General features: G+C 48.8%; 1 protein-coding gene across 2 annotated transcripts in view; it reads left to right on the top strand.

The window, feature by feature from the left end:
- Nucleotides 1-18,296, top strand: part of Il22ra1 (interleukin 22 receptor subunit alpha 1) — a 23,944-nt gene extending 5,648 nt beyond the window's left edge. The window contains exons 3-7 of one of the 2 annotated variants that reach the window (XM_076933971.1): nucleotides 166-344; nucleotides 3,087-3,262; nucleotides 8,706-8,844; nucleotides 12,523-12,644; nucleotides 14,839-18,296. In XM_076933971.1, coding sequence (XP_076790086.1) covers nucleotides 166-344; nucleotides 3,087-3,262; nucleotides 8,706-8,844; nucleotides 12,523-12,644; nucleotides 14,839-15,747 — 1,525 coding nt within the window. In that variant the 3' untranslated portion in view covers nucleotides 15,748-18,296. Of the gene's footprint in view, nucleotides 1-165; nucleotides 345-3,086; nucleotides 3,263-8,705; nucleotides 8,845-12,522; nucleotides 12,645-14,793 lie in introns of both variants that reach the window. The other variant, XM_034503200.2, reaches the window with a different exon arrangement.

Here is an 18,296-nt window from a genome sequence, read left to right as displayed (position 1 = left end):
AGAACAACACACACCCTTACAAGGACCATTATGAAAGATGACCTCATTGTCCACATAGACAGCCTTGATGCCTCGTAAATGCCAGGCTCCTTTATCAACAATAATAAACCACAGGCCGAGTGGAGCTGTCCGTTCACTGGGCACCCTTCCTGCTCTCGCTTACAGGTACGGAGAGAGAAAGTGGCTGACCAAGGCAGGCTGCCAGCGAATCACCCAGAAGTTCTGTAACCTGACACTGGAGACCCGCAACCACACCGAATTTTACTACGCCCAGGTCACGGCGGTCAGCTCGGGAGGCCCACCGGTCACTAAGATGACTGATCGCTTCAGCTCACTGCAGCACAGTAAGTAGCAGCCCTGAACATCTGAGGTGAGGGGAGAAGATGACATTTTGGGTGAAGGGGGAGTCCTCAGATCTTCTAGAATGGATGGGGACCCAGCAGGTCTCTGTACCTGGGCAAGTAGAGGAGATGGCTTTCTGAGAAGGTGTCCTAAGGCCAGAATACACTCCAGAGGGTTGTTTCTTTTCTCTATGCTTACTCAAAACTTTCTAGATTAGAGGATGCTCCCCCCACCCCAAGGCAGGACTCCTTCTTTATTCCTCCACTGTAGTGGTACCCTGCCCATCCTCTCAGGATGTAAAGCCCACCAACCCTCACCTTGCTGGTGAGTCTTAGAGAAGATTCACTTCTTCCCCATGGCCCGGCAGCCCTGCTTAGTCCAGTCCTCAGGAGAAACACTCTGTCCTCAGGGGTCCCACTCTCTGCTGGCCCCTGCTTCTACACCTACGCTGCCCCCACCCCCAGGTCTGAGGGCTTAGCTAAACTTAGATTTCAAAGAGAGTTCCTGCCTCTAGCCCTGACCACCTGATCTCAGTCAGTCAAAGCCAGCTAAGATCATTAGTTATCTTTTATCTGTATGTGTTCTTTATCCCAGCGGCCCTCTGATGCAACCAAATGCAAATAAAGATTATTAGGGGGAAAATATTGCATCTGCATTGCATCTGTCCACATATCTCTAGGTGATACACATCTGTTTACATAGCACTTACAGAGTATGAGGCATTAGCCATTAACAGTATACAAAGGACATGTTTGGATTGGCACAGTACTGGGCCACTCTACACAAAGGACTGAGACAACAAAGGATTTGTGCTTTGGTGAGGCAATCCAGAACCAAGTCCCACAGACACCAAGAGACCCTGTACACTGTTGATGCTGTCACAAGAAAGAAAGACCATGTTTACTTATATTCTCAACCTCCCTGACAAAGACATGAACTTCAGAACAGTCTGCAGGACCCACTATGTTTCCAGCCACACGTGAGCACAGCGCTTGGTACATAGAAGAGGCTCTATACACGATTCATGAATGAATGAATGAATGAATGAATGAATGAATAGCAGGTGACAAACCCTATACAAGCTAAGCATGTGGTGATGTTGACTAACTGACTTATGACATCACAGTTTCCTGTGTTTTGAGATAGGCTTTTAGTCTGTAGCCCTACCTGACTTGGACAGCACTTTGTAGTCCAGGCTAATTTCAAAATAGTAATGCCCCAGTTTACTTTCTGTTGCTGTGATAAACACTGACTGAAGGAGAGGAAAGGGCTTCTCTAAGGCTTACACATTCAGATCCCAATTTATCACTGCGGAACACAGGGCTCAAGGCAGAAACCATGGAAGAAAACTGTCTTCTGACTTGTTCATAGGCTTTATGAAAGGCAGTAACTTTCTTCTATAGCCCAGGCCTGCCTGCCTAGGGTTGGAACCGCCCACAGTGGGCTGGACGCTCCTATAACAATTAGCAACCAAGAACATGCCCCACAGACACGCCTATAGGCCAATCTGATGCTCCAGTTCAGCCTCAGCCTCTTGATCTGGTGTCACAATCTTGTTTTGGAAACACTTCTTCCATGTAATGGTGTTGTGAACTTTGTCATACTGTGAAACATTTTCCACAACCTGATTTTCCATAGCTGTGAAACAACTCATTCTAGAATGGAATCCTAATTTGCTTCCCCTTTAAAGGACATTTATTTCTACTTCCTATCTTTTTCTTTCTTTCTTTTAAGATTTTACATTTATCATTTATTACTTATTTGTGTAAGCATGCATGCACACATGTGTGCGTGCCTGTGTGTATGTGTATCTGTGTGCCTGTGTGTTTAGGTCAGAGGACAACTTTCAGGAGTTTGTTCTTTCGTTCTGTCACGTGGTGCCTAGGGACTGAACTCAAGTCATCAGGCTAGGTGGCAAGCACCCTTCCCCACTGGGCCATCTTGCCAGCCCTATCTCCACTTTTCAATTTTATTGGAGTAAACATTCTTTGGCTAGATTATTCTAGATCTTAGAGGACAACAAATCACTGTTAGGCATGTACAAATTAAATTCTGGGTGAGTGGGACACACTAATCCCTGAAATTGGATGCAAGATGTTTTGTATGTTTACGTTGTCATGGAGTAAAGAGCCATAGTAATCACTTATGTTATCAAAAAAGGATGCAGAGGCTGAGTGGGGACATGGTTCAGTCAGCTCTTGCTGTGTATCTATAAATCTCCATGTAGAAAAGTAAAAATAAAAATACAGACAGACATGAGGCACAATACCTATGCACATAGAGTAAACCAGACATCATCCTCTGGCTTACACACACAGACACACAGACATACACATACACTTTTAAGGTATTATAAAAACAGTGAGGGTCGTTTGGAAAATTCCATCTTGAGAGAGCAGAGTCTTGCAAGCAGAAGCGATAGCATTGGACCTGGGATAATTTAGACTCTTCTCTGGACTCATCAGCCATTGACACCCCCAGAGTTCTCATTGCAGCAGACTAAAGGGACAGGTGTCCCAGGTGCACTCATACCAGGGAGGCCCGGAATAGGAAGCATGAGGCAAAACTAAGGGTGTCGCCTGTCAGGGCTGGTGTCTTTCCCGCCTGGGTACCTCCCATCCATCCTCTGTCACCCCTAGGCCAGCCTTGTTCTTAGACACTGGCCACTCAAAGGCCATTTTTCACATGTTGAATTAGTTGCTGCTCCCCAAAGCATTCTGGGCTTTTCTCTCTCCCCTTTCTAGCTACCATCAAACCACCTGATGTGACCTGTATCCCTAAAGTGAGGTCCATTCAGATGCTGGTCCACCCCACACTCACACCTGTTCTCTCGGAAGATGGCCACCAGCTAACCCTGGAGGAGATTTTCCATGACCTGTTCTACCGCTTAGAACTCCACGTCAACCACACCTACCAGATGGTAAATATAGGCCACGCCCCATCCTCCTCGGGAACCCCATTCCCTCCCAAGCATATTGGGCTGCTTTCAGCAAAAAATGATACATTATCTGAAATGGCGCTTCCCAAAAAATTATCCTTGTGGGGCTCTAGGATGCTAGGAGGGTTGTGAGCCAGGACCTCCCTCTCTAAGCTCACACACACAGCAGCCTGCTCAAGGCTCTGACGAGCCTGACAGGGTCAAGGCTTCAATTTTGTACCGTGCAAAATCTTCATATTTATTGGACAATATTGCTTTTATTTGGTTGGTATCTTGGTTGGTGTTTGTTTGCTTGCTTGTTTGAGGCAGATTATCACTGTCTTAAGCTGGTCTGGAACTCACTACAAATTCATAGCAATCCTCCTGTCTCAGCGCTAGTATTATAGGCATGTACCACTGGTTCAGAAAGCTTTATCGGCTCTTACCTAGTATCCTTTAACACCCCAGAGAGCAGTACATTTCTATTAATATCCCCAGTCACTCTCTTCAGAAAACAGTGTTGTGGGCCTGCGGTCGTAGCTCTATTAATAGAGACCTTGCCTAGCATGTGCGAAGCCCTGGATTTGATCCCCAAAACCATAGAAACCAAGTGTGTGCTCAGAGGTGGAAGCTGGAGGATCAGGAACTCGAACATTCTCAGGCAGCAAATTTAACATCAGCCTCACCACGTGAGGGCATGGTTTAAGACAGGTCCTACTGGCAGACACAACTGTCAAAGGGTATGCAAATGACCCCGTCTTGTACACTCCCCAGCAGGTCCCATTAATCTGTGACTCAGTTGGGTTTACTTCCTCCTCTGCAGTTCTGAAAAATCCCTCAAAGAGTTTATGACCTCGTGGGTGGGGGAGGTGCTAAACCAAGAATCAGAACAGGTGAGGCTGCAGGACCACTCAGCACAGGAGACTTGTGGGAAACTCTGGGGAACAGGTGAGGCTGCGGGACTACTCAGTACAGGAGACTTGTGGGAAACTCTGGGGTGTCAGCAAGACTTTCTGAGGCATACAAGGATTTTACTTATCTCTGTCATAGTTCCGTAGGCAGGAGCTATAGTGTCTCCATCTCATCTCCAAGGTGAGAATACAGAGGTCAGAGAGGTTAAGCCACTCGCTGGACCGTGTTCCGCCGATAACCACTGAGATGAGATCAATGCTCTCACTCACCCTGGTGGACCTGCTGGCATTGTGCTGTGATCAGAGAAAAAAAGCAGGAGCATGTACAGTGTTCTTCAAAAGCACTAAGCTGGCCACCAGGGCTGGAGCGTGAAGCCATATGAGGCAATTGTCCTCCCTCTGCCTTGGACCGGTGGCATCAGAACCTCCCAGGGTCCTGGCTCAAATCACGGCTCCTGGGTGCTTAGTACTAGTTTTCTTACAGCCGTGGCCAAACAAACACCTGGCAGAAATAACTTGAGGAACGAAAGACTTCTTTTGGCTTGGCGTCTAGGAGGCGTCAGCTGGCAAGGAGGGATGAGGCAGATCATAGAAGCAGGGAACACAGAAGGGGGACACAGGAAGAGGCCAGGACAAGATTCAGGCTTCAAGGACACACTTCCCATGACATACTGCCTCCAGAAGACTTCTTCCCACCCCTTGCTGCTTCCTAGTGAGGCCATCAGACTACCAGCCCATCAAGGGACTGATCCATTCTTTAGGTCAGAACACTGGCAATCCACTTTCTTGGGGACACACCCTCACAGACACACCCAGGGACGGCCTCACTAGTCTGCTAGGTGGCTCTCAGTTCAATCAAGCTGATGACACTGGCCATCAACAGCCCCTCCCAGTCCACTCAGATGTTTACAGCTGCCTGTCTGAGACCTGGATTTTAGTGACCAGCCTACAGGGGACTCCTCCCTCAACATTGAAGGTTGAGAACCTCAGGTGTGGAGGGACAATGGGACACAGTTCGAAGATCCTGTACGAACTATGTTGTGGAGGCCTGGGGTGCAGGTGGTGAAGGAATTCTAATCTATTTGGTCGTCATGGGAACTGCTAGAGACCACAACAGGAAGAGAGCCCTCACCATAAAAAAAGCAGCTCCTTCGGATAAATATTTGGGGTTGGACTAAAGGTTTTATGAGTCTTCATTTTTAATTTAATTCAGCCTTCAGCCTGCGGTCCACTAGCCTGCTTTATCTGAATTAGTTGTTTTAAACTCATGAAGGTTTATTTTATGGCCTGCCATCTGCTTGGCTTCTAAACAAAGCAAGTGTGTTTGGAGTAGGGTATAGGTGCGGTTAATATGTTCTACAAACACCAACTAGATACTGGAGGCTAATGGGGCTCCTCCCAGCTGTGTGTGTGTCCTGATACATGTGATTCCTCTCTGTGTGTGTGTGTGTGTGTGTGTGTGTGTGTGTGCACGAGCATGTGCTTGTGTGTGCTTTTCTTTCAGCTGATGAGAATACTGAACTCTTTAGCTATGCATATCAGTTATTTTTCCCTGTGGGTCTCCTTGCTCTCCTGCAATCCCCGCTGATACAGCCCATGAGGACAGTGGGAGCAAAGATACTGAACAGGGCTCGGATGCCCTGTGAGTACACACGGTGAATGGCCACACCGGGACCACTTGTCAGTAGGCAGATCAAGTTTACCTAGGGTGACTGAAAGCTTATAAAGTTTTGGGTGATTGAGGGTAGGGACATCCAGGATGTCTTTGGCTGGGGTCTTAAGGTACCTGACCTACTTCATTACCATAGGGAAGCATTTCAGGAATCTCAGGTGCTGGCTGAACAGGTTTTGTCAGGAGAAAAGAAATTGATCCTATAAACTAATTGAGGCTGTGGCACTCCTTAGGCAGAGGCGTGTGTATGGGCTTGGAATTCCTGGACAAGGTCAGAGGAGGGGAAACTCTACTAACAAAGGGAGTCCTCATTGCACACAGCAGTCAGTGACAGACTACGATCTTAATTAACACCTATATTTCCCCCTTAGTTCTGTGTGGTTTTCTCTCATGCATTTGAAACACCCCCCCCCTTTTTTTTTTGTTTGTTTGTTTGTTTTTTCGAGACAGGGTTTCTCTGTGTAGCCCTGGCTGTCTTGGAACTCACTCTGTATACCAGGCTGCCCTCGAACTCAGAAATCCACCTGCCTCTGCCTCCCAAGTGCTGGGATTAAAGGCGTGTGCCACCACCGCCCGGCACATTTGAAACCCTTATTAAACATTTGCTTTCATTATTATCATATCTTCTTATAAGTTGGCCTCTGATCATGATGAATCCCCCTTTTTGTTTCTTGTTGAAGTCCACTTAAATCTGATATGAATATTGTCATTCTAATCTTCTTATAATGTATATAATATGTGTGTGCTTTTGTATGTATATATGTGTATGTGCATATATGTATGTGTATATGTGTATGTGAATATGTGTATAATATATATATATAGATATAGATATAGATATAGATATAGATATAGATTTGTTTTATTTTATGTGTATGAGTGTTTTGACTGCATATATACCTGTGTATCACTTGCATGCTTGGTGCCCCTAGAGGTCAGAGGTCAGGAGAAGGCATCAGATTTCTCTGGAACTGTAAGATAAGACATATGGGTACTAAGAACTGAACCTGGATCCTCTGTAAGATTAGCAAGTGCTTTTAACTGCTGAGCCATCTCTCCAGGCCCTACAGGGAAGCTGGAGACATGGGCTCTGACATGGGTCCTGGGAATGGAACTCTTGGAGTTTTGGTTTTGGTTGTAAACCTTAGCCTTCAATGTCTGAGCTATCTTTATAGATAGCTTATATATATATAAAACCTATCCAGCCCTGGTGTTGTTTTTTTTTTTTATAAACATTCATCTTTAACCTACGTCTTGATATCTAAATATGCATTTATGCAGACAATATTCTGACAGAGGTTCTCTATTAAGATTTATTTTGTGTCTGTGTGCATATGAGTGGGCATTCATGTGTCACAGCGTGTGTGTGGAGGTCAGAGGACATCTTGCAGGAGTTAACTCTCTCTCATCATGGGGTTTGAACTTATGTTGTCAGCCTCGGAGGCAAGCACCTCTACCCACTGAGCCACCCGGCAGGTCTTTTTTATTGAGGCAACTTATACGTCATAAAAAGTCACTCTTTTCTTTCCATTTGTGTAATATATGGAATCAACTCAAAGCCTTGCTAGTGTTAGTGAGCACCCCAACCCTGGGCCACATGCCCAGACCTCAATCTACCCGTTTGTTCCTTTGTCTTTTTTTCTTTTTTTTTTTTTTTTTTTTTTTTTTTTTTTTTTTTTTTTTTTTTAGATAGGGTTTCCCTGTATAGCCCTGGCTGTCCTGGAACTCACTGTGTAGACCAGGCTGGCCTCAGAGATCTGCCCACCTCTGTCTCCTGAGAGGAAGAGTAAAGGCGTACACCACCACCACCAAGTTCACCCTTTTAAGATGCAGAATTCGGAGTGCCCCACCATCCTCCTGCTTACCTTGCCTCATCCTGTTGATTTGTCTTCAAGTTTTCTGTCTTCCCTGCTTCCCAAACTGCTAAGGCCTCTCTGCATTTTAAAAACCAGATATTGTGTTGTTCAACTCTGATGTTTCCAGTACCTATACTTACTGAGATTTCTTGTTTATTCAGTAGATTTTGTCTATTTCTGGGTTTTGTACGTGTGTATGTGCAAAATGTGCACGGGTGCCTTGGCACAAGTATAGAGATTGGAGGACAATGTTTAGGGGTTTGTTCTCTCTTCCCTCCACGTGGGTCGCTGCAGCAGCTGGTGTCCACAGGCTGACGCAATGTGACAGGCCAGGTTCTCTGAGAGGCTTGGAAGAGCTTGAGGGCTTATTGAACTGAGGATAAGAGAAGATGGGAAAGCAGAATGAAAGTCGCCAGAGGGCTGTGAAGCCTGGCTGGCTCACATGGTCACAGTAGTGTCAGGAGGAGGAAAGAACAGTGGTGTGTTTGTGTGCACGCGCATGAGGTGTGTGTGTGTGTGCACTTGTGTGTATGTGTATGTCAGCATGTCTATGAGTTTGTATATGTCTCTGTGTCTGTGTGTCTATGTGCATGTCTGTGTGTCTATGTGCATGTCTGTGTGTGTATTTTTGTCTGAGTGTGTCTGTGTGTCTGGTTTTGTCTGAGTGTGTGCCTATGTGTCTGTGTGTCTGTTTTTGCCTGTCTGAGTGTCTGTCTGTGTCTGGTTTTGTCTGAGTGTGTTTTTGTCTGAGTGTCTGTCTGTGTCTGTGTATGTATGTCTCTGTGTCTGTTTTTGTCTGAGTGTCTGTGTCTGTTTTTGTCTGTCTGAGTGAGTGTGTATGTGTGTGTGTCTGTGTGTGTCTGTGTATGTATGTCTCTGTGTCTGTTTTTGTTTGAGTGTCTGTGTCTGTTTTTGTCTGTCTGAGTGAGTGTGTGTGTATGTGTGTGTGTCTGTGTCTCTGTGTGTCTGTGTCTGTGCAGTCACCCTGGGTTCTCTGTCCACTTCAGCACCTTGAAGGCAAACAGAGAGAGTACGAGTTCCTGGGCCTGACTCCCGACACAGAGTTTCTTGGCTCCATCACAATTCTGGCTCCCATATTGTCCAAGGAGAGCGCCCCCTACGTGTGCCGAGTGAAGACGCTGCCCGGTGAGTTCAACTGAGGCCTTGCAGTGAGGACCCCACGCCTCCCTCCCTGTAACCAAGGGGATGCTTAGCAGTGCTCTGAGAACCCTTGTAGATGGGTGGTGTCGTATTAAGATTGATGTCTGTTTATCCGTAGCTGCGCCTCTGATGGACTCGCTTAGAGAATGTCTAATCACCTCTCTCAGCCAACGCCTGGATTTTTTTCCCCTCTGGCCCGAGTTGTGTAAACTCTGGCAAAGCAAACATATATATTATCAACTAAAGGAGCATACACTGGGGGATGGAGGTGTGAGGGGGTGGGGATACAGAAGATAGAATGATCCTTAGTATCTTCAAAGCCAAGGAACCGTACGGGTGATGATGAAGGCTCGTGTTTCTGCCAGGCTGACCAGGGAGCACACTATGAACCACGACTCCCCGCACAGCCTGGGAGGCGGGAACTTCAATCACCTCCATTCAACAGGCTGGGGGTATGGCTCGGTGACAGAGCACAGGCAAAGCTTGGGAGTTCTGTCCCCAACACACAAAAGCCCCCTCTCTCCAAGGAGCATCTGCTCTTTGGTTAGGCTTATGTTCCCAAGCAAGTAGAAGATGTGTGACACTTCAAGCTGTCAGTTAGGGCAGGACAATGAGGTCAGGGGGCAGGGATGTCTATGAGGATGGGACCCACCCAAACCATCATGTTCAGGTGACTTCCTGGGAACTCAGTTTGAGACCTGTACAACAGTGCATAACCCTGGGTGGAAAATGGTCCCTGTCCTCAGCTTTATCTGGAAACTCAGACCATCTGAGCCCACAAGACACTGGCTTCTCTGCCTGAACCCCAGGGCACTCTCTGGCAGGAGACGAGGCTGGAGGAGAGCCAGCCTTGGCCGAAAGCATGAGGCATGCCCTTCCCTTGTGAGGGACCCAGGCACCAGAATAGAACCTGGCAAGCAGGGGTCTAGGAACAGAAACCACTCTGTGGATGCCAAGCTGGGGCATGTATAATGTGATCTCTGACCTTCACCCCAACTTGTTAGATATGTGTCACCTGTCCCCAGGCGGCCCAACCCCACCCTGCTTCTGGATGATGAACTGGCCACTCCTCACCTACCCTCCTGTGGGCTTGACCTCTCGAGAGCTGGCCTGAATCGTCACACAGGTTTTGTTTGGGTTTGGAAATTTTTTTTTTTTGTCGTTGTTTTAAGACAGGCTCTCCCTCTGTAGCCCAGGCTAGCCTCCAGCTTCTGATCCTCCTGCCTCAGCCTCCTGAAGACTGAGATAACAGGCGAATACCACTTTCACCTGAGACAGCCTCTGCTTTCATCTGAAGTTTGCTTTTCTTGGGAGTTCCTTGCTAATTGTCCTAAAGATGTTTTTTTCTCCTAAAGATGGAAGTATGTTACCAACACTCCCTGCTGTTAGCAGCACACTGTTGCCAGCATATTGGATACTATATAAGCTCTTTCATCCCACAACTGCATATAATACTTAATTTTTAAAAAAATTCCCCCAACAAAAAAAAAAAAAAAAAAAAAAAAAAAAAAAAAGGTTGGCAGCATTATCCTCATTTTATGTGAGAGGAAATCTGGCTCAGAGAGGTTAAGTAACTTGTCCATGGCCACACAGCTAGTCAGCAAACCCATTTAGTTTTGTCTGGTCCTAAAGCCAGACTGTACCGATCACCTTACAGCCTGGTCACCGCTAGCCCCCTCTGCTGCAGGCTTACCATGCGCTTCCATTCCAGAGTGAATCATTCTGCCCTCGACCTTAGTCTAGGCTTTGCCTCTCTCCAGATCCCAGAACCCCTTGCTTTAATTTTTCAAGGATGCCTGGGAGTTACAGAATATGATCCCAGCATCTTGGTGGAGGAAAGGGTCTTGAAGTTGTCTCACTTCATCGTTTTTTACAACTGAGGAAACTGAGGCATGAATGTACACTGTCTGTGGAGATATGTTCTGGGACTGTACTCATCCACCGAGGACCTGTGTGACCTTTGGCAAATCACTGAACCTCTCTGGGCTCCAGCCTTGTTGCTTGGAAGAGGAGACCATCCCACTCCCTTTGTGTGATCTGGTGATTTGCTCGGTGAGCCTCAGCATGCAGCAAGAGCTCAGTAACCACAGGCAACGGTCACTACAGATGCTCGACCATCATGCACAGCAGGGAGATGCTCAGAGTTGATGTCCCTGTTCCTTATCTTCAAGTTGCCATCATCATATCCCACCCTGACTCAAATGACATGATTCTTCTTGCTGTAGCAATGACAAGGGTACCAGTGACAGGGGGCCAGTCCATTACTTCAGGCTGACCCAGACCACCCCCCCCAAGGCCCTGCAGTTCAAGGTCAGGGTTCTAAGATCTCAGTGACCCCCTTCACTGAGGCCAGCTGGGGTCACAGGGGAGTCATGAAGAGAAAGAGGCAACATGGGAGGGGGCAGGACCCTAGATAATGTAAATATCTGGTCACTGGAGCTCTACTAGCTCTGCCTCCCAAGCCTTTCCCAAGTGCCATTCAGACTGGCGACAGGACAGATCATGACAAGAACCCTCTGAGCCTGTCCCAAGACAACAGGGAGGCACAGAGTCAGAAGTGCCAGTCCCCCACCACAGAGTCACAGTATCAGCCTTCCTTGCTTTTCAGAGGCCTGTTACCCCTCTAGGCTCTCTGGTATCCCCCAACACTGAGCTCCTTACCTTACACAGAGGGCACAGGTCCTCCTCAGTCTACCCTCTGACCCCTGTTGGGGAGGAAAGATGTCCCTCAGACCCCAGCTGCAGGGGACCCTGCCTGCTCGCCACCCTCCTTCCGGAAGCTCTTCCTCTGACACACATGATGGAAAAGCCCCGACCAACAGTGAGTGACAGAGCTGTCTGGGCAGTGGTTCTCAACCTTCCTAACACCGTAAGCCATTGACATAGTTCCTCTGGTTGTGGTGACCCACAACCAGAAAGACTATCTCATTGATACTTCGTAAATATAATTTTGCTACTGTTAGGATCATAATGTGATCCCAGGTGACCCCTGTAAAAGGGCTGTTGGACCTCTAAAGGGGTCACCACCCACAGGTTGAGAAACACTGTTGTAGATCCTTCTAGACCACACTGAATAGCAGGAACTTAGAGGAAGTCCCCATGTCTATGACAGAGCCTGTTCCCTGAGCAGGCTCACCTCCTGCTGAAGGCAGATACTGGCTAATATGCAGGTTCTGAGCCCAAAGGGTGACTAGAAAGTATACAGATGTGGAGTCAGAAGGAGCTAGCCTTGTGGGCTGGGACATGCGTGTCCAGCTAAGGCCCCTGGCTATGAGAGTTGGAGCCACTCTGAGGACCTCCAAGAGGCCTTCACTCTATCTCAGTGTTGTTTTTAAGGCAGTGTCTCATGCAGTCAGGAATAGCCTTGACCTCACCCCATACGGGAGGGGAGGATTGCCTCGAGCTTCTGGTCCTCCTGTCTCTGCCTCCCAGGTGCTGAGACTACAAGCCTGCACCCTGTTCATGAGGTGTCTTATGGAGTCCGGGCCTTTGTGAATGTCAGGCAAGCACACCACCTGCTGAGCTACGTCCCTAACAATGCATTTTGTGTTTCAAGATGGTGGAGAACTCACCCTGACCCGTGTAGGTCACATCAGTTTTGCTGGGGACAGAGCCCAGAGGCCTCCAAGCCTCACACAGCCCTTCTTCTGTCCTCTTTTGCAGATCGGACGTGGGCCTACTCCTTCTCGGGCGCTGTGCTCTTCTCCATGGGTTTCCTCGTTGGCTTGCTCTGTTATCTGGGCTACAAATACATCACCAAGCCACCTGTACCTCCTAACTCCCTGGTGAGTCACCCACCTGGGCCAAGAGAGGGGCATCTCGGAGAGAGACCCTCCAAGTCCTAGAAGACAGGAGAGAGTCTGAGCAGTGCAAAGATGTACCACACAGAGCAGATTGGGGTGACCAAGGTGGTCTGGCAGGTGCCAGGGTGTGGAAGGAAGGCATGTGATGGGGTAGTGGGATTGAGCAAGGATGCCCTGAGAGCATCAGAACCAGGTGGGGATGCAGGTCTTGGGGAGCATTGAGGGCTGAGCCCTGGGACTCCACGGGGCTGCAGAGCACCTATTTGTTTAGAAAGCCAGCACTCACTGCGTGGGCACGGCTGTGTAATCCCAAGACTAGAGGCAGATACAGAAGAGTCTTGAGGTCCAGGCAAGCCTGAGATACATAGGGAGATTTTTGTCTTACAAAGCTCACCACCCCCTCCCCATCACCAACAAAAAACAAAAAGAAGGGGAGGAGGAGGAAGAGGAAGAAGAGGACAAGGAGGAAGGAGAGGGGAGGAAGAGGAGGAAGAAGAAGAGGAAGCAAACCAAAAACACAGGATAGTGGTGGCTATTCCAGCACTCAGAGGGTGGAGGCTACATTGTGAGAGCCTGTCTCACAAACCATAACAAGGGCTGGCAGTGCAGCTCAGTGGGTAGAGTGATTCCCGAACATGCACAAAGCCCTGGGTTTGACAAACCCCAGCACTGTGATGCCAGCACTGTGATGCCAGTCATAGAGGAAGATGTAGGTAAGAGAATTAGGAACACAAGCTCATTCTTGGCTAGATATCCAGTTCATAGCTAGCCTGGAACACACACACACACACACACACACTAAACAAACAAACAAAAAATAGCCAGGCATGGCAGCGCACACCTTGGAATTCAAGAGGCAGAGGTAGGAGGATCTCTGCGAGTTTGAGACCAGCCAGGTCTACATAGCAAGTTCCAAGACAGCTGGGGCTACATAGTGAGACCCTGTCTCAGAACAAAAACAAGATTTAAAACCAAACAAAACTCCCCTATGCATGGTCACCCACTGCCAGTTTGTTTGTTTGTTTGTTTGTTTGTTTGTTTTTTCATGAGAATCCGGCTTTAGACAGTAATGTGAAACCTCCAATATTCGGATAACCGACACCTAGTTTTAGCGCTAAGCCCTTAGGGAGTCAACACGTCTCATCAGCGGGCCCCACACAGCCATGGGCCCTGCCTCTGCCCCAGCAGCAAGGTCCCCTTCAGAGCCTCAGGCTGAGCAGCTTGGCTCTGGAGACAACTCTCTCCACCTGAAGGGTTGAGGGCTTTACCCATAATGCCACAGTTCTGGCTACCATGGTCTCCCAACCTCTTCTGGCCTTCCCTATATCCTTATCCTTTCCAACCTGGGTCCCTCAAAGCAGAACAAGCCACAACCTTGAGGCAGCCCAGAATCTGGGCCCTCTACTCCCTGCCTGTCAATCATCTGAACAAGTGGACCCTAAATCGCTCTGCCTGGTGTAACCTGGGCCTCAGATGTCTCAATGTCCATTACTTGTTTGATGCGGTTTTTTAAAACCTCGTCTCATTATGTAGTCCATGCTGACCCCAAACCAAGATCCTTCTGCATCAGGTGCCTCAGAGACTGGGTTCATTTGGAGGGAAGTCTGTGGGCAAGGGTGTGTACATTATGTACATCTTGAATGGAGCTCGAAATGCATCAACAACCTTCTCAGAAGGCCTTGCCTGCCAATATCAATATCCAACAAACAAGCAGAAAACCACCATGGAGCTGGAGAAAGGGCTTAGTGGGTAAAGCACTTGCCACACAATCGTGAGGAGCAGAGTTAGGATCCCCGAACCCACAGAAAAGGCAGAAGGGTGTGGCACCAAATCCAGAATCCCAGTGTCCTAAAGACAGAGATGGGGGATTCTCGGGTCACGGTGGCTAGTTACACCAACCAAACTGGTGAGCTCTGCACTCATGCTCAATACCCTGCCTTGTTATATAAGATGGAAGATAGTTAAAGATGCTGGGTCTCTGCCTTCCACACACATGTGCTTGCACATACATTCAAGTACACGTGGCCATGAGCACACACATCATACACCAGAGTACATTTTAAAACAAAAGAAAGAGAGCGAGAAAGAAGACAAAACATGTCTTAAAGGGTGGATTCTTGTCTCCCCACAGAATGTCCAGCGTGTCCTGACTTTTCAGCCTCTGCGTTTTATCCAGGAACATGTGCTGATCCCTGTCTTGGACCTCAGTGGCCCCAGTAGTCTGCCTCAGCCCATCCAGTACTCCCAAGTGGTCGTGTCTAGGCCCAAGGAGCCACCTGGAGTTGTGCGGCGACACAGCCTGTCTGACCTCACCTACGTAGAACAGTCCAATGTCTCCATCCTTCAGCCTACCAATGTGCCAGCTCATCAGACACTGTCCCCACCATCCTACGCTCCGAAGGCTATCCCTGAGGTCCAGCCCCCCTCCTATGCACCTCAGGCAGCCTCGGATACCAAAGCTCTGCTCTATTCACCACAGCAGGGGATGAAGACTGGCCCTGCCACCTATAACCCGCAAGAGATTCTGGACAGCTGGCCCGAGTCCTATGCTGTGTGCATGGAAGACTCTGGCAAAGACTCCACCCCAGGGATCCTCTCCAGTCCCAAACACCTCAAGCCAAAATGTCAGCTCCAGGAAGACACACTTGTTAGAAACTGTCTCCCAGGGGACCTTTCTCTGCAGGAAGTCACCTCCTTGAGTGCTGAGGAGGTACAGAGACCAAAATCACTCCCCCCACCGCTGGGTTTTTGCACAGACAGAGGCCCTGACCTTCACACACTGCACAGTGAGGAACCAGAGACACCACGGTACCTGAAGGGGACGCTGTCCCTCCTGTCCTCTGTGCAAATCGAGGGCCACCCTGTCTCCCTCCCTTTGAACACCCATTCCCTCTCATGTTCCCCCGCAGATGAAGGACCAAGTCCCTGGGGCCTGCTGGACTCCCTGGTGTGTCCAAAGGATGAGGGTTCAGTGGCTGAGACTGAAGCCATGCACCCCATTGCTCCAGCCTCTGACCTGGAGCAGTCCACAGAACTGGACTCTCTTTTCAAAGGCTTGGCCCTAACTGTGCAATGGGAATCCTGAAGGAAGATCAGAGCAATCAGGCCTAGGTTTTCTTCTACCCCACCCAGTTAAAAACCCCAGACCCACTAAGCCACAGGTTCTAAGGCCCAGCCCTGGGTGGGTGCCCTGGAGAGAATGAGAGGAAGATTTGGGCCCCACATGGGAATACAAATGTATGGTGAAGACTAGTGAAGAAGCTACAGGCAGGTGGCATGTGCAAATGGCCTGTGCTACAGAGCCCAGCTGGCAGGACAGACAGTGGGGTAATGCAGGGAAGTCTGAAGAGCCATCCAGCCCCCTCATCTAGTTTAACCAAGAGTGAGGTGTCCATCTTCTCTGAAGGATCTTGGACTGGAAGCTGGGGAACCAAGTGTAACAGGCACTTTAGCCGTAGCCACACAGAGACAAGACTTGAGGGTAGAAGGTGGTAGAGGCTCCCTTCCAGTCAGGGAACCCTTCTTTGCTCTGGTGTGGGTGCCTTCACCCAGGAGTGACTCCTCAATCCATCAGGGGGATTGTGAGTGATGTCACATAAAACTTTTCTGCAGGCAGGGGTCCAGAGAAAAGCATTAGAAAGGAACATGGCACCTTGGAACCCAAAGGCTTTGGAGTCTCAGCCTGTCTGGGCTCACATTTCCAGCCTCTTCACCTATCATGTACAGGGCATCAAGCAAGTGAATGAGCTCAGACCTCAGCCTCCCCATCAATGAAATGGGTATCATCATATTTACCATCTGAGGCGGTGCCAAGGAGGGCATTCATGTCTGGGAATTGCTTTGTGGCGGCCAGCACATGGGTGGGGACCACCACTTGGCTGCTATCTCCCACTGGGATTTTTTTTTTAAATCTGGAAACACAAGGAGGGCCTCCTTCTGTTCACATGGGTTCATGGGCGTTTTCTCACGAAGTAGAGACTGTTGCAGGCAAGAACTGGACTATCTAGGGAAGACAAGAGGAGTCTCTACAAAGCCTTCTGGAAACAGGCCCAGAGAAGCAATGAATGGCACAGAGCCTTCTCTTTGAGGCTGCAGGTAGAAGCTGTTTGGGCAGAGGCCATCTCACAGGGCCTTCTTTGCCTGGAGGGAGCCCCAGGCCTCTGTCTGCCCCACCTCAAGACACATCATTGGCTTTGTACCACCCTGGCCCTCTGGCTTGTGCCTGCATACAGCATGAAGAAGCCTTTACTCTCTGCTGTCAGGAAGCTGTATCTGTCATATCGCTTTCAGATTGGACTTACCAGGAGGAACCCAAGGCCCAGGCCAATGGAAGGCCCTGCTGGGGAGTCTACAGGCAAACACAAGGCTTTTTGTGCCAAGGGTGGATGCTTTCTGTCCTGTTTGAATTTTGAGGGGTTGAGTTTGGCAGAACACAAAGTAGGGAGGCCCTAAGGAGAGATAGGTGCCCTCCTCATCACCTTCTTGCTCTAGATTTCTGAGAGGTAACACCAGACTCCTCTAATTGCATCATCGTGGTCCTCCAGAGGTACACTGTGTCCTTCTGCCGTGTTCACCTGTGTTTCCCCTTCTTTTCCCCACCAGATCCCCTTAATGATACAGGGTGACAGGTGGGTCTCTTATCTATATGTCATTAATATTTAACCTCCCTGCAAGGTCACTGACTCCAAATCTCAGGCCAAAGGTTAACCTTCTTCACTTTGTTTACAACTGAATGGCTGGCCTGTTCTCGCCTGGTCAGTACAACCAGGGTTACAGAGCACTTTTATGGAAGGCTATAAACTGGCTGTCAGCTCCCAGGGATGTATGTGTGGCAACCATAACGTAAATGAGGGAGAAGCTGGAGTGTCTGAGGAGGACCCCTGCAGCCTTCTTTTGAGGGCCTCTCTCAGATTGATCACCACACACACCCCTCCTCTGTCATCCCAGGCCCATAGCTGGGCTGGATCCTGCCTGCTACAAGACAGGCTGTCAAAGTCCCACCAGGGCTAGATGGTAAGCTCTGCTTTTCTGAGAGCCTTATACTCTGACCCAGTAGCCTGGAAAGTCTCCAGTCCTGACTGCTGTGCCCTGACCTACCCAGGAGTCTCCAAATCACCTGCCTAGCAAGGAAAGGCAGAGCCAGGGATAAAAGAATAGTGACCTCGGCATCCCCACAACCTTATCCTCCAGGGAACGTTCCAAGACCCTGGACCCCTATGCACAGACAAGGAGAGCTGTGAGTGCAGCCCAACATAAATGGTAAACTCACCTAAAACAGCATGGTTTGTGGGTTTTGTTTGGTTTGGTTTTGGTGATGCAGTTGTCTGGTTTTCCAAGTGTGAAGATGACAGTGTCTCATCCAGACGATGCTTTGAAGCCACAGACGCTACCGATCCTGCACACGCTCTGCTCTGTGATAAAGCTGAATTTGTGAAGCAGGCAGGAAGGGACAAACAAACAATGGAACGGCAATGTAGGAAGTGCAGTAAAGTTACTTAACACAAATACTAAGTACCAAAGCCAGTCTGACTGAATGATGCGGTGTGTAGCATAGAGTGGATACACTGGACTACAGGAGGAGGTACATCTGTGGCTGGATGAAACAGGACAGCAGCTGAGTCAGGCATAATGAAA

The sequence above is a fragment of the Arvicanthis niloticus genome, chromosome 5 (assembly GCF_011762505.2).
Source record: "Arvicanthis niloticus isolate mArvNil1 chromosome 5, mArvNil1.pat.X, whole genome shotgun sequence".
NCBI lineage: Eukaryota > Metazoa > Chordata > Mammalia > Rodentia > Muridae > Arvicanthis > Arvicanthis niloticus.
Note: the sequence above shows the minus strand (reverse complement) of the source record. Positions and strands in the feature narration are given on the sequence as shown.